The 26903-nt window shown below is 42.6% G+C and overlaps 1 protein-coding gene across 1 annotated transcript; it reads right to left on the bottom strand.

Moving 5' to 3' along the window:
• Nucleotides 1-648: 648 nt before the first annotated feature.
• On the bottom strand, nucleotides 649-14330 carry LOC106586421 (sterol 26-hydroxylase, mitochondrial). The gene is made up of 9 exons (XM_014173655.2): nucleotides 13937-14330; nucleotides 13043-13233; nucleotides 8900-9099; nucleotides 7490-7687; nucleotides 4438-4601; nucleotides 3935-4101; nucleotides 3523-3604; nucleotides 2977-3189; nucleotides 649-2088 (listed from the first exon to the last, which is right to left on the bottom strand). Exons 1-9 carry the CDS (start codon nucleotides 14183-14185, stop codon nucleotides 1966-1968), a joined length of 1587 nt encoding a protein of 528 aa, XP_014029130.2. The 5' UTR covers nucleotides 14186-14330; the 3' UTR covers nucleotides 649-1965.
• Nucleotides 14331-26903: the final 12573 nt, after the last annotated feature.

Consider the following 26903-nt stretch of genomic DNA (forward strand, 5'->3'; position numbering starts at 1 on the left):
TGCAGCGGGTACGTGAATGCTCATTATCTTCTTTATTAAACAAAAATGAACACTGAACAAAAAGAACTACGAAAACAGTCCTGTCAGGTGCAACAAACACTAAACAGGAAACAACTACCCACAAATCCCATAGAAAAAACACCACTACTAAATAGAACCTTCAATTAGAGGCAACAAGGTACAGCTGCCTGCAATTGAAGGTCAAAACAATAAACTACACATAGAGAAACTAGAAAATAGAACATAGAAATACAAAACATAGAACACAACCCAAAAACCCCGACAACACAAAACAAACACACCCCTGCCACGTACTGACCAAACTACAATAACAAATAACCTCTTTTACTGGTCAGGACGTGACAACTGTGGAATTGTGGAACCTCATTATTGAAGATTCCCAGCAGTCCAAGCTGTTATTCCACAGTAGCATCTCTAGTAGTGTTGAGACTAAAGGCCAGCGTCCCAAATGGCACCCTATCCACTATGGGCCCTGGTCAATATCAGTGCACTAGGGGATAGGGTACCATTTGGGACTGAAGCCAGCTTTCATCCGGCAAAGTCCAAACTGTCTTATCAATCATTGTAATACTAGAGAATGTCCTCAAAAGGAATCTCTGTGAAAAGTACACCAATACATAACAAAACTGTCTAAAAGACTATTTTATTGTGTTACATTCATTTAGAACGTCTTCAGTACTGAATCAACAGCATACCTTTGCAGGTAATTATACATCTATAATATTAAGTGCATTGTCATATTACATAAAATACATTTTAAAATCATATAACTTTTAAAAAGAACATACAAATTAAACAGTGTTTACTAGCAACAAATAACACATAGCCTCACCTAGAGCAAGACAGTTGTTAAATTAAACAAAACCTATCTACAGAAATAAATGTTAAAATAATGAGAACACACTGTCAACAACAGGGTCTTACTGTGGTCTTGCTGTCTTGTGGTCATGATGTTACACAAAATCTGTCCATGAAAATAAGCACACAAAGTAAGGAATGTTTGTATGGAGGCCAATCAGTGTCTAATTTGGTCATCAAAATGTTTTATTGCTAATTGATGCTTATTTAATTAAATATACGTTTCTTGATACTTAGGTTGTTACAAATGCACTGATATAAGTGCATTTGGCATTTCGGGCTACTTTGAGTTGTGCCTGTGTCATAGAGATAGATAGAGGACTCATCATGGATATACGCTTTGGCATATATTATATGCTTTAGCATGGACATTGCCTTTGAGGGCTTCCAACATTTTAAAGTAGTCAATTGGGTGTGAATTCCTATGAGTTGGGAGTCCATGCTCTGTCGCAGCCGGCCGCGACCGGGAGACCCATGGGGTGGCGCACAATTGGCCCAGCGTCGTCCGGGTTAGGAGAGGGTTTGGCCGGCAGGGATGTCCTTGTCCCATCGTGCACCAGCGACTCCTGTGGCAGGCCGGGCGCACTGCACACTGACACGGTCGCCAAGTGTATGGTGTTTCCTCCGACACATTGGTGCGGCTGGCTTCCGGATTAAGTGGGCATTGTGTCAACAAGCAGTGCAACTTGGTTGGGTTGCGTTTCGGAGGACGCACGGCTCTCGACCTTCGCCTCTCCCGAGTCCGTACGGGTGTTGAAGCGATGAGACAAGACTGTAACTACCAATTGGATACCCCGAAATTGGGGAGAAAAAGGGGTAAAAAAATTTACAAAAAAATATATATAATAGCACAGATACAAAGATGAGTCCTTTATCTATCTCTTTGGCCTGTCTGTTGTTTACACACATATCTGCCCTTTCATTGGCTAGAATGGCCTCACCTGATCTGGCTTCCTGCTTCATCTTTGAGGACATATATTTCCATTGGCACAGCGGTCACTTGTCTATCTTGTCAATATAATATACAATCTTTGATACTAATGTGGTTCATAGGGAAATTCCTTCCGCTGCCATTGGTTCCTCTTGCTACTGGACTGTCCTATTAATAAACTGCAGGTTGATTGGGGTAGCAGGGACAAGAAGGGTTCTTGTGATTGGCTTAACTGTGGCTCCGGCAGGATCTGCACGTATTTCATAGTGTTTTATCAACTGGGAGGACAGAGAGAGGAAAACACGTTGACATTAGTATGTTATTGTCCTAGTCTGAGAGAATATCAGCTATCCACGTGTTCAATGGAAAGATATATACTGTACATAATAGATAAAAGGAACAAAAACAAAAACTCATGAATTGCACAATAACCTAGAAATATGAACTCTCCTAATTGGGAAATTAATGACAATGTTTTATCACAATGTGTCGTGACAGTTGAAACATTTACAGTAAATAGATCATGAGAAAGTCCTTGTTTTATCCTATTATTGAACTGTGTCTCTGAATCAATAAAACATATGAGAACACTATACAGGATCTTAAAGGCTGGAGGTTTGAACTCCTTCCTTCCAACAATCCAAGTTAAGTTAATGATTACATATTCTTTGCCGACAGACAGATTCATGGTATCACCATGCATCCAGATGGGATGAATCAGACCAAAGGTGAAGGTCTGGTCTGCCATGTTTTCCTTCCAATGCCAAAGCTAAAAGAGGAACACCACAACAAGTTGAACCAGATTCTACAAGACTGTTACTACAGACTACAGCAACACTAACTAACTTAATCAATGTCCTGGTTTTGGGGCTAAACAGTTGGTTAAACTTACTGTAGCTTTAACCTCTCAACCCTCTAGAGTCACTGTCAAATGAAATACGAAAATTGGTGTAGGAAATGTATTATAGACAGAGGATGCTGTATTGACCCCTGACCATTACCAGATCCAGAAAATCTAGCTTTGTAACAAGTGGTCAGCATCCCTAGCTACTATTACAGTCCTACATAACAACAGAAGAATGCTGTTTGATGAAGGGTAGCTACTGCAGGGGTAGCTGATGCTATAACAGTACTATACAACTACAGAACAGGCCTGGAAGTCTTACCCTTGAGAGGATGAGGTACATCTCCAGCTCGGCCACCCTCCGGCCCAGGCAGGCCCGGACCCCAAAACCGAAGGGCACTGAGCCGAAGGGGTGCTGGTTCTTCTTGTCTTCCCCCCGGCCCCCACGGAGCCAGCGCTCTGGCAGGAAGGCATGGGGCTCCGGGAACACTGTCTGGTCATAGGACACGGCATAGTGACACAGGTGGAACAGGGTCTGGAACAGAGAGATGGAAAGAAAGGAGGAGAGAGAAGTGATGGAGGGAGAGAAGAGAAGAGAGGAGAACAGTCAAACATAGCCGCTCTCTAACTCTGATTAGTGGTATACTGTATAATTGTTTGGTATGAGAGATATTGACAAACCAAAACTCTACCCTGGATTTGAACTAAATAAAATATTGAATGGTGAAAGTGCATGTATATCTCTGGATAAAACTGAATATACAAGTGTGATCGGGATCTCCTCTACATACAGGATGAAAAGAAAAGTAATTAAGTTCACCAATAGCAACCATTTCCAACAGTACAAGATGACAAAAGTAAAACTCACATTTTTGGGGAAGAGGTGGTCCCCCACAACTATCTCATTTTCCACATTGATGCGGGCATTTCCTGGTACTACTGGGTACATCCTGAGGAGGGAGAATACAAGAAAGTCACTAGGAGTAGAGAGTGTAGTGGAGTTAGTTTCGACTGCAGAGTAAAATGCTAAAATATAGCGCTATGTGGTACATCTTCGAGAGAGAAAGGGATTGACTAATTTGACTAATTAACAAGAAATAAATCATTAAAAGATCTACACATAAGCACATTGGCGTATAATGAATTTAACAACTCATTATAATTCATTATGAAGACCTCATTATGAATATAATAACTTTAATAACCCATTATTCATTTGATTAATTAGTGAATTTACTGAAAATGACCTGAGTGGGGATGACAGATGACTAATAACATACCGTAGTGTCTCCCTGACAACTGTCTTAAGCCAGGGCATTCTGGCAATGTCATCACTGGTAGGCACCTTGTCCCCCGGGCAGACACTGATCACTTCCTGGTACAGCTTCTCCTGGATCTCTGGCTCCAGGGCCATGTGGTACAGAGACCACGAGATGGTGTTGGACGTCTGGAGGATACAAAAACAATTACAATAAGAATAGGTTGTGAGCTAATAATATTGCACGGATACTGTTATGCTGTTGTTGTAACTGTACATGACAAAGTTAGCTAATGTGGTTATGTTGCAAACGTTCATTCAGCAAATCACAATCTAAAGTGGCTGAAATTAAGAAAAAAAATGCCCCTCACCAGGCCATCACCCCTTTCCCCACCTGTTTCCACCCTACTGTGAAACAGCTCCTCACTGATATTTTCACACACACACACACACACACACACACGCACACACACACACACGCACGCACGCACGCGCACACACGCACACGCACGCACACACACGCACCGTGTCGACCCCAGCCAGCAGTAGCTCAGTGATGGAGCCCAGTATCTCAGTGACAGACATCTGTTCGCTGACAAGGAGGTGTGTGAGGTACTCTCCCTGCACCGGCTGGCCCAGGCGCACCCTCTCCTGGATCTCCTCCATCTTCTGACGCACCTGCTTTTCCGCTGCATGGGGAGAGAGCAGAGGTCAGAGGATATAGCAACCAGCACAAAGACAATATAGATGCTTAGGGTGAATCTCAAGTCTTTTCTAAATTCCTTGTGTAGCAGATAGGGATCTGTGAAACTCACTCCTCAGCCTGAAGTGTCCCACTTGCTCTGCAGAATAGCTTGGTTTTCGGTGGCACAACTGGGTAAGACGCATCAGGAGGGCAGTTACAGGTGTTTGCAAGTGAGAGGTCCTGTGTTCAAGCCTCAGTATGAGCTGAATCAGGAGAAAGTAGGACTGGCTAAGCAAGCAGCGTGACATCCTTTACACTTGCATCCTCTATCCTCGCCTTCTTCTCAAACCATCAAACAAGAGTGAGGAGGGCATTGGATGTTCTTCTCCCCACTCACTTCCCTCTGATGTTCTGAGGAGGAGGCAAGGAGAGGAAGCGAATAATCGAAGACTTCACCCTCACTATGGACCTGAGTCATGATGGGATGTTATTTTTGCTCATGTAGGATATCTGCCACTAGATGGCGATATACTACAATGAAATATGACAGCCTATCATGCACCCTGAGCTCAACCCAACAAGTCAAAGATTGTCAGTGTGAACTTGCTTAGTGGGGCAAATCTCTTGCCAGGAGCAGTGCACCTGTTTGATTTGCTTAGAGCTGAAACACAGCCATTGAACTTTTGAAACCTCTGCTGAAACTATAGGAGACAGTATTGTAGGGTATGTGAGGGCACTCACTCCTTTTACATGAGAAATCAAATCAAATGTTAAGTCACATGCTTAGTAAACACAGTGTAGATTAACGGCGAAATGCTTACTTACTGGTCCTTTTTCAACAGCACAGAGTTAAAGATTAAAAAAATGAAAATAGTGACGCAAGGAATAAATACACAGTGAATAACAATAACGAGTAAAGATTAACATGGCTATATACAGGGAGTACCAGTACCGAGTCGATGTGCAGGGGTAGCTATGTACATTTAGGTAGGGTTAAACTTACTAGGCAACAGGATAGCCAATAGACAGTAGCAGCAGCGGGAAGCCATTTAATTAGCTATTTAGCAGTCTTGTTTAGCAGTCTTATGGCTTTGGGGTATAATGCTGTTCAGAGTCCTGTTGGTTCCAAAGTCAGTGCACTGGTATCGCTTGCTGTGCGGTAGCATCAAGAACAGTCTATGGCTTGATTGGCTGGAGTCTTTGACCATTTTTTGGGCCTCCCTCTGACACCGCCTGGTATAAAGGTCCTGGATGGCAGTGAGCTTGGCCCCATTCATGTACTGGGCCATACTCACCACCCTCTGTAGCGCCTTACGGTCGGGTGCCTTGCAGTTGCCGTACCAAACGGTGAGGCAGCCAGTCAAGATGCTCTCAATGTTGCAGCTGTAGGACTTTCGGAAGATCACTACAGCCCTGTCGATGTGGATGGGGGCGTGCTCGCCCCTCCATTGCCTGTAGTCCACGATAAGCTCCTTTGTCTTGCTGACATTGAGGAAGAGGTTGTTGTCCTGGCACCACATTGCCAGGTCTCTGACCTCCTCCCTATAGGCTGCCTCATCGTTGTCAGTGATCAGTCCTACCACCATTGTGTCATCAGAAAACTTGATAATGGTGTTGGAGTCGTGCGCAGCCACGCAGTCATGGGTGAAAAGGGAGTACAGGGGGGGACTAAGCACACACCCCTGAGGGGCCTATTTAAAGGTCTTACTCACATCGGCTACAGAGAGCGAGATCCCACAGTCATCTGGAACAGCTCATGCTCTTATGCATGGTTCAGTGTTGCTTGCCATGAAGCGAACATAGAAGGCATGTAGCATATCTGGTAGGCTCGCATCGCTGGGCAGCTTGTGGCTGGGTTTCCCTTTGTAATCCGTGATAGTTTGCAAGCCCCGCTACAGGCGTAGTAGGATTCGATCTTAGTCCTGTATTGATGTTTTTCCTGTTTGATGGCTTGACGGAGGTGGTAGCGGGATTTCTTATAAGCATCCGGATTAGTGTCCTGCTCCTTGAAAGCGGCAGCTCTAGTCTTTAGCTTAGTGCGGATGTTGCCTGTAATCCATGGCTTCTGGTTGAGGTATGTACATACGGTCACTGTGGGGATGATTTTGTCGATGAACTTATTAATGAAGCCAGTGACTGATGTGGTAAACTCCTCAATGTTATTGGATAAATCCCGGAAAATATTCCAGTTTGTGCTAGCGAAACAGTCCTGTAGCTTAGCATCCGCTTCATTGAACCTCTTCTTCCGTATTGAGCGTGTCACTAGTACTTCCTGTTTGAGTTTTTGCTTGTAAGTAGGAAGCAGGAGGATAGAGTTATGGTCTGATTTGCCAAAGGGAGAGCAAGGGAGGATCTTGTGTACATTTCTACGTGTGGAGTAAAGGTCATCTAGAGTATTGTCACCTATAGTTGCACAGGTGACATGCTGGTAAAAATGACGTAAAGCAGATTTTAGTTTCCCTGCATTAAATTCACTGGCCACGAGAAACACTGCCTCTGAAAGTGCATTTTCTTGTTTGCTTATGGCCATTTACAGCTGGTTGAGAGCGGTCTTAGTGCCAACATCGGAAAGTGTGCAATGTGTATGTTGTTGTTAATGATGTAACATAACATCAACAACATTAACACATTGTACCATTTGCATGTTTCACATGCGAAACGAGTGAGTGCTCTCCAAATATACCCTACATCCCACCCCTCACTTGCTTGCATGTAGTAGAGGTTACTTAAGTTCATGGCTATGTGATGATATGTTATGTTGTGAAGTTTTACTGTGTACATTTTTTAACTATTTTCTATACGTGATGAAGCATGTGATGCAAAACTAATTTCTGCGCAATTGTGAAACATAGCATGATTCATTCTGGAAATCAAGGCTTCTGGATCACTCACCAACTTTGAAGAGGTGATCCCAGACAGCCACAAAATGTTTCCAGAAGGGGAGGTAGGGCCAGGTGGACTTGGGGAAGAGAACGATGATGAGGTTGAGGCGAAACATCTCTCCTACTGAAACAATGAACTTCTGGGTTTCTTCAGGAACCTCCTCATTCAGACAGCCCATACGGGTCTCAAACAGCACAGAACAGATCCCTGAGGACAGAGACAAACAACGGTAGCAGTTTATTTAATTGTATATAGATTAGATAGATTTATAGTTTATTGATATCCAAAGGCATCAAATTCAATGCCGGTAGAGAAATAAGCAGCTATTAACTTAGAAAGTGCATGGTAAAATGGTAATTACACAGTTATAACCTATGAATTACTTGTTTGTTTCTTTAGGACCATGTCATGAGTATGATGACATTATGTGAGGTTAAAGGGTACATTACAGCATCAGGATGGCAGTTTACAGAGTGTATGACGGCAATGATCGGCTATGAAAAGCCAACTGACATTTACTCCTGAGGTGCTGACCTGTTGCACCCTCGACAACTACTGTGATTATTATTATTTGACCATGCTGGTCATTTATGAACATTTGAACATCTTGGCCATGTTCTGTTATAATCTCCACCCGGCACAGCCAGAAGAGGACTGGCCACCCCTCATAGCCTGGTTCCTCTCTAGGTTTCTTCCTAGGTTTTGACCTTTCTAGGGAGTTTTTCCTAGCCACTGTGCTTCTACACCTGCATTGCTTGCTGTTTGGGGTTTTAGGCTAGGTTTCTGTACAGCACTTTGAGATACCAGCTGATGTAAGAAGGGCTATATAAATACATTTGATTTGAATTTGATTTGATTATGTCACATCATACAATCGCGAAATGCGTGCAAAGACCATAGTATGTATCGAGAACAGGGGTGTCAAACTCATTCCATGGAGGGTCTAGTGTCTGCGGATTTTTGGGTTTTCCTTTCAATTAATTCCTAGACAACCAGGTGAGGGAAGTTCTTCACTAATTAATTACCTTAATTCATCAATCAAGTACAAGGGAGGAGAAAAAACCCACAGACACTTTGCCCTCCGTGGAATGAGTTTGACTCGTGATCTAGAACATCCAGATAGACATTTTTCATCTCTACTGCCCTTGACCAAATGAATACGATGTCCTTCAAAATTATAATAAGAACTGCCTACCTAACAAGGTAGTAAAACGATCAGCTACTCAGTATCTACTCAACTACCAAGGCTAAAGATCACTATGCAATTACTTCAAGGTCATCACTTTCTAACAGATATAGCCGTCCACAACCCTCACAATGCACCTTTTAAAAAGCAGTAGAATTGGCTTAGAGGTCCAGATTTTAATCTGATGGGGACTAGAAAATTATTACAGACAGTCATTCCCTCTGTTAATTAACCTTCAAAGGCGAACTTGTAGAGTTCTCCAGCCAGGTCGTTCACCATGACCCCTTCTCCCTTGGTCTCCCTGAGCCATGCCACCTTTTCTATGAAGTCTGTAACCACGTCATTGAGGGCGTTGGTGTAGGCTGAGACATGCTTGGGCTTTAGCATCTGAGGGTTCAGGATACTTCTGATGCGCTGCCACTGAGCACCCATCCTGTAGTATAGACACAAACAGAATCATGCTTTAACATGGAGAAGAGATGTACTGTCTAGTCATTTGAAACAAAGAAGAACTGTTTCAGAGAGAACATGCAAAACACCCATAGGTAGGCAGACCCTCTCATGTCTGCTGTTTTCCATTTTAACTGAGCTCCATTTCCATTTAATCTAACATTTCTACCTTAGGATCTTAATTTGATCACTCTTTTGTTGCCTAGAATTTTCCATACCACAGGAAATTGATTTAGATAAGTTCACTGAAAACAAACACTTTATGCCACTTTACTTGTTATTTCAACTTGTTGTGACAACTTGTGACAGAGTGATGTACCACTGACATATTGTTGTGTGCAAAAAGTGACACAATTGATTTGTGCAGGATGTGTCAATGGGTTCGTACATGCATAATCTATGACCAGAATAACCATTTTACCTCATTTAGCCACAAAATCCATAGTTTGAAAGCAACTGTTTTTCTGAAAGCAGTGCTGCGCCATTTTCCTGAAATGTGGTCACACGTGGGCCAGCCCCTAGCGATTTGAGTTCTAGCCAATGAGCCTTAGCCCTTTGCCATTTGAGTGACAACTAGCAAGATGCACACACAGCAGAGAGGGAGAGAGAGCAATGACATGGTGCGCATATCTGCATATATGTGACGTAGTACGCTATTTTTCAGGGACCACTTTTGGCTTGTGAGCGCTACTTTCAGAACTACTGGCTAAAAAGTATTCAGAAGTACCAGAAAATCTCTTTAACCTATCCCCCAGATGCACCACAATCCTTTGCTACTACAACACTGGTTCAAGCACGACATGATGGATCATGCTGAGGTTTTATGTCCTAGGTTTTGTGTTTCATGTACAATCTGGCTCATCTAGGCTCTGTATGCAGCCCATGGTTCAAGTGTTTGTGCTTGTCAAATTCTTGCGCATTGTCTTGTGCATGTTCCTACTACAACACTGATATTTCACTGTGGTGTTGGGACAAGCAACACAGGAATAACTACATACCAGTGGAGTGACATTCATACTCCACAAGACTTGCAACCAGAAGACTCTTCCCAGTCCCTATAACCAAAACGAATTCAAGGCAACACACAGTAATGTATAGAGCCATGCTAGCATTAAACTCCTTGCAATCTCAAATCACTCAAGCAAGCAGCCAAAGCAGCAAAATGCTTTAAACAAGTAAAACAGCACATCACAGCACAACGCCTCTGACCTAAATAGCTTGTAGCATCTCCCTCCTGAGAATATCTGGTATTTGGGCTAAAGTTCAAGATAAGGTGTGCCCTTGGCATTAGGATATTAGGGCCTGTTCAGAGAAAGTAATTGTAAGCAAAGCCTCAGTAGAGTAAGGATTTCAGTCATGCTCCGTATGATATGATAGTCTGCTCAGCTCACTGACTAGCTGATATCTTGAGAATCTCTCAGGTTGTTTAAAGAACATTGGTGAAGTGACATTAGAATTTCAGAGCCTGCCTCAGTAGATCAAAGTATTATTGATGTTTGATTGTTAGGCTTAAGGGTATGAAGTGTGTATTCTTATTTTAAATGTAGGTAAGTAGTTCTGTCCTTGAGTTGTTACCTACAGTGCATTTGGAAAGTATTCAGACCCCTTGCCTTTTCCACATTTTGTTACGATACAGCCTTATTCTAAAATGTTTTAAATTGTTTTTTCCCCCCTCAACAATCTACACATAATACCCCATAATGACAAAGCAAAAACAAGATTTTAAGAACGTTAGCAAATGTATTGAAAATAAAAAACTGCAAAACACATTTACATACAGTTGAATTCAGAAGTTTACATACACTTTGGCCAAATACATTTAAACTCAGTTTTTCACAATTCCTGACATTTAATCCTAGTAAAAAGCAGTTAGCATCACCACTTTATTTTAAGAATGTGAAATGTCAGAATAATTTTAGAGAGAATTATTTATTTCAGCTTTTTCCAGTGGGTCAGAAGTTTACATACACTCAATTACTATTTGGTAGCATTACCTTTAAATTGTTTAACATGAGTCAAACGTTTCGGGTAGCCTTCCACAAGCTTCCCACAATAAGTTGGGTGAATTTTGGCCCATTCCTCCTGACAGGGTTGGTGTACCTGAGTCAGATTTGTAGGCCTCCTTGCTCGCACACGCTTTTTCAGTTCTGCCCACAAATGTTCTATGGGATTGAGGTCAGGGCTTTGTGATGGCATCTCCAATACCTTGACTTTGTTGTCCTTAAGCCATTTTGCCACAACTTTGGAAGTATGCTTGGGGTCAATGTCCATTTGGAAGACCCATTTGTGACCAAGCTTTAACTTCCTGACTGATGTCTTGAGATGTTGCTTCAATATAGCCAGATCATTTTCCTGCCTCATGATGTCATCTATTTTGTGAAGTGCACCAGTCCCTCCTGCAGCAAAGCACCCCCACCACATGATGCTGCCACCCCCACGCTTCACAGTCGGGATGGTGTTCTTCGGCTTGCAAGCCTCCCCCTTTTTCCTCCTAACATAACGATGGTCATTATGGCCAAACAGTTCTATTTTTGTTTCATCAGACCAGAGGACATTTCTCCAAAAAGTATGATTTTTGTCCCCATGTGCAGTTGCAAACCGTAGTCTGGCTTTTTAATGGTGGTTTTGGAGCAGTGGCTTCTTCCTTGCTGAGCGGCCTTTCAGGTTATGTCGATATAAGACTCGTTTTACTGTGGATATTGATACTTTTGTACCTGTTTCCTCCAGCATCTTCACAAGGTCCTTTGCTGTTGTTCTGGGATTGATTTGCACTTTTCGCACCAAAGTACGTTCATCTCTAGGAGACAGAACGCGTCTCCTTCCTGAGTGGTATAATGGCTGCGTGGTCCCATGGTATTTATACTCGCATACTATTGTTTGGACAGATGAACGTGGTACCTTCAGGCGTTTGGAAATTGCTCCCAAGGATGAACCAGACTTGTGGAGGTCTACAATTTGTTTTCTGAGGTCTTGGCTGATTTCTTTTGATTTTCCCATGATGTCAAGCAAAAAGGCACTGAGTTTGAAGGTAGGCCTTGAAATACATCCACAGGTACACCTCCAATTGACTCAAATAATGTCAATTAGCCTATCAGAAGCTTCTAAAACCATGACATAATTTTATGGAATTTTCCAAGTTGTTTAAAGACACAGTCAACTTAGTGTATGTAAACTTCTGACCCACTGGAATTGTGATACAGTGAATTATATGTTAAATAATCTGTCTGTAAACAATTGTTGGAAAAATGACTTGTGTCAAGCACAAAGTAGATGTCCTAACCGACTTGCCAAAAGAAAAGTTTGTTAACAAAAAATGTGTGGAGTGGTTGAAAAATGAGTTCTAATGACTCCAACCTAAGTGTATATACACTTCTGACTTCACTGTAAATGTAGGAAAGCATGTATAAAAAAAAAGTAGTTCTGTCCTTGTCTATTAATGTTATGTATTATGTCATGTTTTATGTTTTGTTTGGACTCCAGGAAGAGTAGCTGAAGCTTTATGGGATGGTAATAAAATACTAAAATACTAAATTTCCTGGCTGTGCAATGTCAGTAGCCTGATCCTAGTTTGTACTGTTTAGCCAGCTCCTACACTCTTAAAACAAAGAGTTCCAAAATGGTTCTTCTGCAGTCCCCATGGGAGAACCCTTTTTGGTTCCAGGTAGAACCTCTGTGGAAAGGTTCTACATGGAACCCAAAAGGTTTCTACCTGAAACCAAAAGCGTTCTACTTGGAACCAAAAAGGGTTCTTCAAAGGATTCTCCTATTGGGACAGCCAAATAACCTTTTGGTTCTAGATATCACCTTTTTTTTCTAAGAGTGTAAGGCCCTTGTCATGACCATAGGAGATGGCACGGCCGCACAAACAGATCTGGGATCAGACTACAATGAAAGGGCCTGGGACTGGGTTTCCACTGTCTACTCACTCTGTGAGGGGCCCATAGGCGTGGTTCCTCAGCTCGCGGTAACTCCTCCAGTGGGGCATGTCCGTGCGGGTGGGATGGCGGCCCTCCTGTCTCAACACCTGCTCAATCAGCTCAGCACTGGCCACGTTCACTATCACCAAGGGCCCGTAATTTGACTTCCACAGAGGGCCATAGATCTTGCTGTGTTCAATCTGGGGGAGGGGGGAGAAGAGCATAATTGCAGCGTGATGCCTACAGTAAATGCAAAAAAAATTATGGAATGGTTTTGATAAATCAGTGCATGCATGGCACATCTGGCTCTTCTGGAAAGTACAGCAAGACATAATAGTCCAAGATGTGAAGATAATAGGTAGAAAAAAGTATAAGTGCACATTGTTTTGTCCAATAGAGGTCTTGGTCACATTGTGCTAACTTTTTTATGACGTGTACCTAGCAAAAAACACAGTTCAGATTGTTCAGACAGGTCGAAACATGACATACATTTTTCAGGAATCCCATGCATGGCTTTCTACAGTGTGGCAGGAATAATGTGATACAGTGCTTTCAGAAAGTATTCACACCCCTTGACTTTTTCCACATTTTGTGAAAACTCGCAGACATTGTTTGTCAATGGATAAAATACCTATTGGAAAATGTAATGGGATGGAGGGAGGGAGGGATGAAAGCAATCAAACAAAGTTGCCATTGCTACACTGCTATCATACATTTTCTAACTCTATGGACAAAGAGCTTCAAGAAAATCACTATGAAACATCGTCACACCACCCCAAATCAACCTGACCGAACCCCTGGCACACGGACTAGGAGATTAGACATAATAATACGCAACCAGTGTGGTATAACACTCGCGGCTAGGTTTCGCAATGCACTGTAATAACACTCTACAGCACTTACTTGCATTTGATGTGCTGTCTGAAAATACCCTTTCCCGAAAAGCCAATATAAAGATCTCAGAAAACTAGGCCCATCCAAATCATCTATAGTTTTCTGTTTATTGTTGTCCCTCACGATAGTGGTAGTGGTAGAGGCATCGCGCCGCCTGTCACTAATGTAAATTAACGTCGGTGTCAATCTTTTAATCCCGTTCCTATTCTCCTGTGTACAAACACGCAGTCCGATCTGTAATAAAGATCTGCTAAACATGTTGACGCATAAACTGTCCTTCCGACTGCTGGAAAGTGTAGTCTGTTATTCTTATCAGTACGACTGAGCTCTCTCCTGCCTATTATAATGGCCACTTGTTTTTATCTACTGAGTGAGAGCGCAGCCAGCCATCCAGTGTTCCAACTCCTCCGTAAGGAAAGTAATTATTGGCTGTCCTAAAAGTCGCTAAAAGTCGCTAATGACGTCATCACCTAATTTGCATAAATAGCCATGTGCATGTAATTCTGATGGACGCTGTAGAAGAGAGGAATAACATCGTGGGAGAGACAAAGTGAGTAAAAAACACCCTAAATATGTTTTGAACTACAAATTTACGAAAATTAAATACAGCAATATCTCATTTACATAAGTATTCACACCCCTGAGTCAATACATGTGTCACGGGTTCCTCTGGAACTATCATTACGCACACCTGTCCCCTATTCCCACTGATTAGTACTTGTATAAGTGTGCCCTTTGTTCACCATGGTGCTGTCGATTATTGTTACTATGTCCGTTGGGGCATGTGAGTACCTGTGCTGTGTGTTTTGGGCATTCGTGCCCTTGTGGATTGTGCTGATTATTACAGGTCACGTCCCGTGCATTAATCATTGTGCACATGTGTATTTATTCGAGGTACTCCTTGTTCTTTTGTTAGGGTTTCAACCCTGTGTTATTGTTACATGTTTGCTTGGTCTTCGTCCCTGTGTCTTTACACGGTACGCCGTAATTTGTGTACAACTTTTTAAAAACTATTACGCATTCCTGCGCCTCTCTTCCGAATAATTTATACCAGCGTGACAACATGTTTTAATCACCTTTGGCAGCAATTACAGATGTGAGTTTTCCAGGTAAATCTCTAAGAGTTTTGCACACCTGGATTCTACAACATTTGCACAATGTTCTTAAATTCTTCAAGCTCGTTCAAGTTGGTTGTTGATAATTGTTCAACAGCCATTTTCAAGTCTTGGCATACAGTTGAAGTTGGAAGTTTACATACACCTAAGACAAATGCATTTAAACTCAGTTTTTCACAATTCCTGACATTTAATCCTAGTAAAAATTCCCTGTCTTATGTCAGTTAGGATCACCATTTTATTTTAAGAATGTGAAATGTCAGAATAATAGTGGAGAGAATGCTTTATTTCAACTTTTACAGTTGAAGTCGGAAGTTTACAGACACTTAGATTGGAGTCATGAAAACCCGTTTTTCAACCACCCCAGAAATTTCTTGTTAACAAACTATAGTTTGAAAGTCGGTTAGGACATCTACTTTGTACATGACACAAGTAATTTTTCCAACAATTGTTTATAGACAGATTATTTCACTTATTATTCAATGTATCACAATTCTAGTGGGTCAGATGTTTACATTCACTATGTTGACTGTGCCTTGGAACAGCTTGGGAAATTACAGAAAATGATGTCATGGCTGTAGAAGCTTCTGATAGGCTAACTGACATCATTTCAGTCAATTGGAGGTGTATCTGTGGATGTATTTCAAGGCCTACCTTCAAACTCAGTGCCTCTTTGCCTGACATCATGGGAAAATCAAAGGAAATCAGCCAAGACCTCAAAAAAAATTGTAGACCTCCACAAGTCTGGTTCATCCTTGAGAGCAATTTCCAAACACCTAAAGGTACCACGTTCATCTGTACAAACAATAGTACACAAGTATAAACACCATGGGACCAGGCAGCCATTATTCCACTCAGGAAGGAGACGCGTTCTGTCTCCTAGAGATGAACGTACTTTGGTGCGAAAAGTGCAAATCAATCCCAGAACAACAGCAAAGGACCTTGTGAAGATGCTGGAGGAAACAGGTACAAAAGTATCAATATCCACAGTAAAACGAGTCTTATATCGACATAACCTGAAAGGCCGCTCAGCAAGGAAGAAGCCACTGCTCCAAAACCACCATTAAAAAGCCAGACTACGGTTTGCAACTGCACATGGGGACAAAAATCATACTTTTTGGAGAAATGTCATCTGGTCTGATGAAACCAAAATAGAACTGTTTGGCCATATTGACCATCGTTATGTTTGGAGGAAAAAGGGGGAGGCTTGCAAGCCGAAGAACACCATCCCAACCGTGAAGCGCGGGGGTGGCAGCATCATGTTGTGGGGGTGCTTTGCTGCAGGAGGGACTTGTGCACTTCACAAAATAGATGGCATCATGAGGCAGGAAAATTATGTGGCGATATTGAAGCAACATCTCAAGACATCAGTCAGAAAGTTAAAGCTTGGTCGCAAATGGGTCTTCCAAATGGACATTGACCCCAAGCATACTTCCAAAGGTGTGGCAAAATGGCTTAAGGACAACAAAGTCAAGGTATTGGAGTGGCCATCACAAAGCCCTGACCTCAATCCCATAGAAAATTTGTGGGCAGAACTGAAAAAGTGTGTGCGAGCAAGGAGGCCTACAAATCTGACTCAGGTACACCAGCTCTGTCAGGAGGAATGGGCCAAAATTCACCCAACTTATTGTGGGAAGCTTGTGGAAGGCCACCCGAAACGTTTGACTCATGTTAAACATTGTAAAGGTAATGCTACCAAATACTAATTGAGTATTTGTAAACGTCTTACCCACTGGGAAAAGCTGAAATAAATAAAAACTGAAATTAATCATTCTCTCTATTATTATTCCAACATTTCACATTCTTAAAATAAAGTGGTGATCCTAACTGACCTAAGACAGGGAATTTTTACTAGGATTAAATGTCAGGAATTGTGAAAAACTGAGTTTAAATGTACAGTTGAAGTCTGAAGTTTACATACACCTTAGCCAAATACATTTAAACTAAGTTTTTCACAGTTCCTGACATTTAATCCTAGTAAAAATTCCCAACGCTACCACATACTAATACACTCAATTAGTATTTGGTAGCGTTGCATTTAAATTGTTTAACTTGGGTCAAACGTTTCGTGGAGTGGTTGAAAAACAAGTTTTAATGACTCCAACGTAAGTGTATGTAAACTTCCGACTTCAACTATAGATTTTCATGCTCACGACCATACAGCACTGAATGACAGAAAATTGACTAGGAAAGTTATTCATCAGCTACCAAAAAGTAAAGTTTAATCTCTTTCTGGTAGCTGATTAACAGATAACCTTCCATGTCAAATTTGCTGTCATTCAGTGCTGAACAGTCATGACTGACAAAAACACATATAGTGACACATGTTTTTTGATGTGGCTGTTGTAATTTATGGGACTCCCAATCATGGCCTGATGTGATACAGCACAATAGCCCATAATGACAAAGTGAAAACATGTTTTTAGACATTTTTGCTAATTTATTGAGAATGAAATACAGAAGAATATCATTCACATAAGTATTCAGACCCTGACTTCGTAAAAGCACCTTTTGGCAGCGATTACAGCTGTGAGTTGTCTAGGTAAATCTCTAAGAGCTTTACACACCTGGATGTACAACATTTGCTCATTATTCTTTTCAAAATTCTTCAAGCTCTGTCAAATTGGTTGTTGATCATTGATAGACAACCATTTTCAGGTCTTGCCATAGATTTGTGGTGAGTGCATAGTTCTGGTGCAGTATTATGCTGCTTGGGTTGAGCTGGCACATTTATATTGTCCAAATAATCATGTCCACCTGTAACGATTGTCGTCGGAAGAAGACCAAGGTGCAGCGGAGTTAGTGTTCGTCATATTTAATACTTGAGAAACGGAACACTATACACTTACAAAAACAATAAACTGACAGCCAACACAGTCCTGTCAGGTGCAACCACTGTAACAAGAACAATTACCCACAACCACAAAGAAAAACGCACACCTGTTTATAGGACTCCCAATCAGAGGCAACTAGAAACACCTGCCTCCAATTGAGAGTCCAGCAACCAACCTACACACAACACAGAACCTCTGCCACGTCCTGACCAACTAATACAATTACTTGCTCTGCTGGTCAGGACGTGACACCACCTTCCTGGCTGTCTGCCCTGGAGTTGCCGTACATGTTGACTTGGTGACATTATGGTGAATGGGGTGGATGCAACCACACACGACAAGCACATAAGACAAGTGTTCACTACAATGAACCAACACAACCTGACACTATTTGACAAGAAATCCCATCAACTTAGTGGGCCTTCGCATGTTATAGGAATTGTGCCTATCCAATGTCATTGCCATCCTGAATCTCCCAGTCTGCCCTAGAGTTGACAAACAGTACCAGTCAAAAGTTTGGACCCACCTACTCATTCAAGGGTTTTTCTTTATTTTTACTATCTTCTACATTGTAGAATAATAGTGAAGACATAAACTATGAAAAAACACATATGGAATCATGTAGTAATCAAAAAAGTGTTAAACAAATGAAAATATATTTTATATTTGAGATTCTTCAAAGTAGCCACCCTTTGCCTTGATGACAGCTTTGCACATTCTTGGCATACTCTCAACCAGCTTCACCTGGAATGCAGATGTTTGGTGTTTAGTCCCAGGGTCCTTAGTTTCGTGATGAACTTTGTCTGCACTATGATGTTGAACGCTGAGCTGTAGTCAGTGAACAGCATTCTCACATAGGTGTTCCTTTTGTCCAGTTGGGAAAGGGCAGTGGGGAGTGCGATTGAAATTGCATCATCTGTGGATCTGTTGGGGCAGGATGCAAATTGGAGTGGGTCTAGGGTTTCTGGCATGATGGTATTGATGTGAGCCAGCCTTTCAAAGCACTTCATGGCTACCGAATTGAGTGCAACGGGGCGGTAATCATTTAGGCAGGTTACCTTTGCTTTCTTGGGCACAGGGACTATGGTGGTCTGTTTGAAACATGTAGGTATTACAGACTCGGTCAGGGAGAGGTTGAAAATGTCAGTGAAGACACTTGCCAGTTGGTCATCGCATGCTTTGTATTCACATCCTGGTAATCTGTCTGGCCTCGCGGCTTTGAATGTTGACCTGTTTAAAGGTCTTGCCTACGTCGGCTACTGAGAGCGTGATCACACAGTCGTCCGGAACAGCTGGTGCTCTCATGCCTGCTTCAGTGTTGCTTACCTCAAAGCGAGCATAAAAGGCATTTAGCTCGTCTGGTAGGCTCGCGTCACTGGGCAGATCACGGCTGAGTTTCCCTTTGTAGTCCGTAATGTTTTTCAAGCCCTGCAACATCTGAAAAGCATCAGAGCCAGTGTAGTAGGATTCAATGTTAGTCCTGTATTGACACTTTGCCTGTTTGATGGGCATAGCGGGATTTCTTCTACGTGTCTTGATTAGTGTCCCGATCCTTGAAAGTGGCAGCTCTAGCCTTTAGCTCTGTGCGGATGTTGCCTGTAATCCATGGCTTCTTGTTGTTAAATCTATGTACGGTCACTGTGGGATGACATCGCCGATGTACTTATTGATGAAGCCGGTGGCTGAGGTGGTATACTCCTCAATGCCATTGGAAGAATCCCAGAACATATTCCAGTCTGTGCTAGCAAAATAGTCCTGTAGCGTAGCATCCGCGTCATCTGAACACTTCTGTATTGAGCGAGTCACTGGTACTTCCTTATAGAATTATGGTCAGATTTGCCAAATGGAGGGCGAGGGTATAAAGGTGGTCTAGAGTCTTTTTCCCTCTGTTTGCACATGTGACATGCTGGTAGAAATTAGGTAAAACAGATTTAAGATTGCCTGCATTAAAGTCTCCAGCCACTGAGCGCCATATTGGATGAGCATTTTCTTGTTTGCTTATGGCCTAATACAGCTCGTTGAGTGCGGTCTTAGTGCCAGCATCGATTTGTGGTGGTAAATAGACGGCTATGAATAATATAGATGAGAACTCTCAGGGTAGATTTTGTGGTCTACAGTTTATCATAAGGTACTCTACCTCAGGCGAGCAATACCTCGAGACTTCTTTTAATATTAGACATCGCACACCAGCAGTTATTGATAAAACACATAAAAATAAAAAGATTATTACCAATTGAACAATATTTATTTGAGCCACTAAGCAGAGACACATTAGAACACATCACAAAACATTGTTTCAAAAATGTATTTAAACTCTTAATACCTGCCTCTAACATGCATCCTTTATCCTGATCTTGTCCACTAAGATATGATCACAGTCAGACCACAATGCGACTTTTAGTCATGTACACTTGTCTAAAAATGTGGTCACAAACACAATGTGCAGGAAAAAGGATGCATGTTAAAACCAGGTATAAGTAAGGGCTTAAGTAACACACCAACATGGATGGTGCTAAACACTTACCCTACGGGACACCAGTACAAAAAATGTGCAGCCAGGTGCAATAAACCCACATATCAGACATGGTATTGCAGTAGGCCTATTCTGAAGCTGGCCTTCTCAGATGATTGAAGGCAGAAATTGCTGTTGTACCACAGCAAGAGGACATGCTCTAGATGAGCATCAGACATCCTGTTTCGCTGAGGGGTAAACAGGTTTCCACCATAGCTGAAAAGACGGTCAACTGGGCCACTGGAGAGTAGTGTTGCACTTTAGAAACAAGTTCTGGACTATGGGGAATGATTTCAAGGAGCCAAAGACTTGTCTTTGTCTTCAAGGAACTTCCTCACCTCCAACTCTGCAGTGCCCCTGGCCCTTGTTGTTGCACCTCCGAACACAGAAAAGTTGTCTTCTGACTCATCAGACTCGTTCTGTGCTCCTTCATCAACCTCTTGGGAGTGTGTGTTCTCCAAAGATGCTGCTTTTTGAACTAATGTGCTCCGCATCTCCTCTCTCTTTCCAGGGTTCAGCGAACACAGTTGAAACTTTGGCACGGTAGCATTTGCCATTTTTGCTTCATGGGTGCTTAGCATAGGTCCAAACCAACGGTCTATAGCCTCAATGACCTCAGTGATGATGTGTGCAGTGAATGTCGCAAGAGGTATTTTCTCTGAGAGCTTAGATTTCAAGCTTAGGATTGTTGGGATAAGAAAGCCAAGAAAACACTTATTCTCTCCCTGAAGAAGATTAATAGAGAATGCGAGTGGTTGTAGGACTGTACTGTACTACTTGAGAAAAGCAATCTCACAAGGATGTAGTTTGCTGCTTCACAGATTTGCCCCAGCTGGTCATCTGTGAGGGCTATGAGTTTGGAGATGGCACAGGACTCTGAGCTCCATCTTGTCATACATGGCACAGTTACTTTCTTGCTTGCGATGTCCTCTATTGCCTCTGAAGCTAATGTGGACCTATGTGCTTTGTTCCAAATGCTGGAACATTTTGACATTGCACTTCTGTACAATTTTCGTGACGGACCTTGGGGTTCAGCTTTGTCCACCTCATTGATGGCGATGAGGTTGAGGGTGTGTGCCATACAACGCTGATGTGGAGGGAGAAAAAAGTTCAGTTCTTGCTCAACCTCCTCAAGAATCGCACCCGTATCATCAAACCCCACTCCATCATCCGTCTTATCTTGCACCTCTTCATTTCCACTGAACTCCTGGAATGCCTTTACAAAGTTTCTTCCATTCTCTGTCACTGTGGCTTTCACTTTGTGCTGAATTTTAAAGTCTGCAGGTATTTCACTTAACTTGGCAGAAATCACATTGTAGGTATGACGTCCTCTCAGTCTCGCACAAGCCAAAGCAGCTGACTTCCTCTCCAAGGTGTCCTCCTCGAGCCAGTGGCATCTCATGCCGAAGAAGCTTCTGTTATGGGCAGACAGATGTTTGATGTGGTGCAGACTGACTTTACGCTCTGGACTTTGGTGGAGAGAGCTTCTTTCATGCACTGAAATTCCCTTTCAATTAGTTGCATTAGTCTTTCTACACATTACATTTCTCCCACCACTGATTCCTTCTACTAGCTTGCAGAATGAAAGCACCTCTACTTGTGAATATGGTGGTTTATATTGTTTGTCTAGAAATACTCAAATGTATATATAAAAAAAATATGGACTTACACTTTGAGTTATTACTGAATAATACAGGCATTTATTTGGGTTGAAAAAATAATTGAACAGCAAGAAAACTGCAGTGTGGCTTTATTGATTTGGATACCATGTTATTCTGAAACCATAGCTAGCTAACTTTCTAATTAAGTTAGCAACAACCCTGACAGTGAGCATCTTGTTATGTTGGGTTACAGAGTGCAACTTGCTTTTAAAACATTTTTTTTAAACTTTTGATTTAGCTAGCTAGGCTATGTAGCCCAGTGAATCTCACCCAATTATCTACAACTGATTTATCTTAGTTAAAATATATTTTAATCAGAGAAATTTATGACAAATAAGCACAATAGCATACTTGATATCTTCCTAACTACAGTAGCTAGCAACTGACAGAGCAACCTTAAGTGAGCAGCATACCACATAGTGTCTGAGAGTTGGCAAGCAAATTAGCAATCTAAACAGGCTAGCTATCTAGAAATCTGACTAACTAGGTAGCTAGTATTCTCTGAAATCTCCGACCTATGCTGGAACATTGGTAACATTGTGAAGACAGCCTGTCTGTCTCCACAGACTAGCTAGCTAAGCAAGCTAATGCGCCACACCTGCCAATCGCCATCCTTACCGCCAAGTGTTCTCTTCAAGTTGAGTCTCTGGATGTCGACAGCAGCTTTACCGTTGTCACGCCCTGACCTGAGAGAGCCTTTTCTATGTCTCTATTTAGGTTGGTCAGGGTGTGATTTGGGTGGGCATTCTGTCCTTTTTTCTATGCTTTGTATTTCTTTGTTTTGGCCTGGTATGGCTCTCAATCAGGGACAGCTGTACATCGTTGTCGCTGATTGGGAGTCATACTTAGTCAGCCTGTTTTCCTTTGGGGTTTGTGGGTAGTTAATTTCTGTTTAGTGTTTTGCACCTGACAGAACTGTTTGGCTGTCGGTTTCTTGTTTTTTTGTTTAAAGTGTTCTATCTTTAATAAATTCATGATGAGCACTAGCCACGCTGCACTTTGGTCTACTCTCTTCAACGACGGCCGTTACAGAACTACCCACCAACAGAAGACCAAGCAGCGTGGTTTGGAGCATCGGGGGGAAGGATGGACATGGGAGTTGGAACGTCAACTCTGGGAGGACAAGCGAAGGGAGCTATTGGAACCTGAGAGGCAGCCCCCCCCCAAAAAAATTTGGGGGGCACACGGGTAGTTTGGCAGGGCCAGGGTTGAGCCCTAAGCCAACTCCCCGTGCTTACCAGAGGCAGCGTGGTACTGGTCAGGCCCCGTGCTATGGGGTGATGCGCACGGCGTCGAGGCTGAGTATCCACAGGCCGGTGTGCTCGGTGCCAGCATCCTGCAGTTGCCGGGGGGAAGTGGGCATCCAGCCAGTACGGGCGGTGCCAGTCCTGCGCTCAAGACCGCCAGTGCGCCTCTACGGTCCAGTGTATCCTGCTCCCCGCACTAGCCATGAGGTGCGTGTCTTCAGTCTGGCGCCTCCAAAGCCAGCACCACGCACTAGGCTTCCAGTGCGTCAGCCCAGTTCAGTACGTCCTGTTCCCGCTCCTCGCACTAGCCTTGGGGTGCCTGTCTCCAGTCTGGTACCTCCACTACCAGCCCCACGCACCAGGCCTCCAGTGCATCAGCCCAGTCTAGTACGTCCTGTTCCCGCTCCTCGCATTAGCCTTGGGGTGCGTGTCTCCGGTCTGGTACCTCCACTACCAGCCCCACGCACCAGGCCTCCAGTGCGTCAGCCCAGTCCAGCTCGTCCTGCTCCTCGCACTAGCCCAGTGGTGCGTGTCCCTAGTCTGGCGCTTCCTAAGCCAGCCCCACGCATCAGGCCTTCAGTGCGCAGTCCCCGTCCAGAGCTTCCGGCAACAGTGCCTCGTCCAGAGTGTCCGGCGACAGTGCCTCGTCCAGAGTGTCCGGCGACAGTGCCTCGTCCAGAGTGTCCGGCGACAGTGCCTCGTCCAGAGTGTCCGGCGACAGTGCCTCGTCCAGAGTGTCCGGCGACAGTGCCCAGTACGACCATACATCATCTGGGCCGACAGTCAACGGCGCTTGCTTGCCCAACTTGGGGGAACCTTTGAGCTACTGTTAGAGGAAGTATGTCTGGAGTGACTCCTGTCATTCTGGCCCCTGATGACCTCACTCAGTTGCGACAGACCGAGGTAACCTTTTCATCCATTTGTCTCCCTTCACCAACACATTCACATATATAGGTTCACGTGTTTTGCAGATGCTTGCATGGGGTAGCTTGACTATGCAAATGCTCCTGTAGTTTTTGACCAGGAGGCTCTAGCTCCATTTCACCTACATGGGTGGTGCGACCAGCCTCCTTATTATAATACGTTTTTAATAAAAGTAATACCTTGATTGATTATTGACTTTGCTTCTCCTCATTATTAGGTAAAGGTATAATTTCCATCACAATTGGTGTGCCATACCTTTTTCTTTTGTGACCAAACATCCCTTCTAAATTTGAAAGTAATCCTAGGAATAACTATCTACTTTTTCAAAAGTATCGTTAATCTGATGACAATATTTTTGTTGGTAACATAACGGATTACAGTTCATTTTTTTGTAATCCATTACATGTAACGGATTACATGTAATCCGTTACTACCCAACCTTGCTTGTGACTTAACTTGGACATCAGCTGTATGATTCGTGAGCAGTGGCGACCCGTCATCATAAATTATAATTAGCCTATTTTGCATGTTATTTTGGCATTTATTCGTGTTACATAACAATTTGCAAACAAACTATGTCACCGCCGAATCTTCATGGAGAGCTAGGCAGTTCAAGCTCCCTTGGGTGCTGTCATAAATGTACATTAAAAGTGCCCATCCAAGAAGGCTCAAGGTCATTGGCCACAAATAAAATGTCAAATCGCATATCTACCATAGTGTTGATTGGACTGATCATGTCAACATCATACTTTCAAAATCTTAGCTAGCTAGTTAGCTAGACAAGCAGTTGTCATCATGAATCATGTTGACAATTGTCGTGGAAATATTCAGTCAATAATATTTCTCAAATACCTGAGCTTTTGAGTTCAAATAGACTTTATTACAATGTAATATAAGCTGAGCTGGTTCATGAAGCAACTCCCTTTCCAGCCTTGGCACACACTTTTTATACAGTTTTCCTCCTTACGTCACACACATAGTAACTCCTCTTTATTTTAATGATTCATCCCTCTGGCATTTAGCCACCATTACATTTTTGCCTTGCACAAATTTTAGCCTGGTTTCACATTAGGGCATAGATTACATTTGTGGCGTAACCATAGCAACAGTAAACATTAGGCCATAGCAATTGTACAAAAATAAACAGACATGCCCACTCCCAAGACAGGTGCATATCTAATGGTATCTAATGACCTAGACACACATATAGAGTGCACTTATCCTGCTGACTACTCTAAGATGACACACATGTACTGGAAAATTCCCAATACAATCTACTGGCAAATCCTTTTCAATCCTTGTCATATGAAGGGAAATTATAGATAAAAACGTAGCGGTGCATATCTGCCATTGGACATAAACATTACACAACAATGAGTGGTTTGGAAGGAATCAGTGGCTAACTACGATGTGAAGTAATCAGTATTTTGCTTCCCTGCTACTCGGTGGAGAGGGTGTGTGGTCCAAGTATGGGTTTAAGGATTTAAAACATCTGTCTGAAAGTGTCTATTTTTCAAGCTTAAAAGAATAAACATTCACACGCAACACCATGGACCAGAAAAGGTTGAGTACATTGGCCATGCTGCCAATCTGCTGTGTTCAAAACAACTGGGAACTCAGAACTGGAAAATATCGGACTTTGGTGAGTTCAAGACAACTGGGAACTCTGAAAAAACGACTGGGAAAATAGGTTTTGAACGGTCATACCAAGTCGGGAACTAGGTTGCTTTCTAGAGCTCCGGCTTTGCTACCAGAAGGTCACTGAAGTCTTGAAAATGCCATAAATACAAAGAATGCCAGACTTTGATTACAAAGTTTGCCCACAAGAAAGACCGCCGCGCCACCTTGTGAGCACAGCACAACAATAGTGAGTCGGAAAATAGGCCTATGTCTTGTATGCTTCTGCATAAATTCTGTAATATGCCAGGGATATATGTATAATACTACGTGTATATTGTGTAGTAAGCTGTTAGTAGCCCTTGTGTCTCACCCTAATAATTTGGTCCCCCTCAGAACCTAGCCTACACTGTTCTGACTTGGTGGTGCACATGTAGCCTATATCCAGTTTTCTAGAAATATTGTAAAAACCTTCATTGTTTGCTTATATGCCCCCGTCATTTATCCTACGTTTCTGACTTGGTGTACAGGGAGAATACTGTAAGAACAGCCCATGTTCTGAATTGTGTCGCTGTCCATTTCAAAAGTGCTGAACAAATAGGGTTTTAGCTGGCTCATTATTGTCTTAATCGAAATTACGGCTAGCCTCTTATCCGCTCATCGTTCCCTTATACCATAGTTTGTACATCTCAATTGTTATATTGCTTACATAAGTCTATCTCATTAGTATCTTATTCATAATTTTAGGCAATGTTGGAATGATACATTTCTTTGTTTTGCTTACTTATAGCTCATGTTATTTTCTCCACGAAGAGCGAATACTATAATGTTGTTGGGTCTGTAACCATGTTTGCCAGTGAAAGTTCAGTATAAGACCCATGTAATTCCAGTTGAGATTGCAAGGATTGTTTTGTTTGCGCAATGCGCTGTCTGTGCATTGGTATAAGCCTATTGTCTATAAAAGTGGATCCTCATGATTCTATTTTCCTTCCTTTTTAGACCACATACAGTTCCTTGGGAAAGTATTCAGACCCCTTGACTTTTCCACATTTTGTTACATTACAGA

This window comes from Salmo salar, chromosome ssa25 (genome assembly GCF_905237065.1).
Source record: "Salmo salar chromosome ssa25, Ssal_v3.1, whole genome shotgun sequence".
Lineage (NCBI taxonomy): Eukaryota > Metazoa > Chordata > Actinopteri > Salmoniformes > Salmonidae > Salmo > Salmo salar.

What these genes read in the sequence shown, in the direction of transcription:
- LOC106586421 (XM_014173655.2), bottom strand. Translation starts at nt 14,185, where the DNA reads ATGTTTAGCAGATCTTTATTACAGATCGGACTGCGTGTTTGTACACAG. An exon ending in AGACAGCACATCAAATGCAA is followed by an intron (nt 13,234 to 13,936) that starts GTAAGTGCTGTA and finishes CCCCTCCCCCAG; the next exon opens with ATTGAACACAGCAAGATCTA. An exon ending in CTACAAGTTCGCCTTTGAAG is followed by an intron (nt 7,688 to 8,899) that starts GTTAATTAACAG and finishes CTCTGTCCTCAG; the next exon opens with GGATCTGTTCTGTGCTGTTT.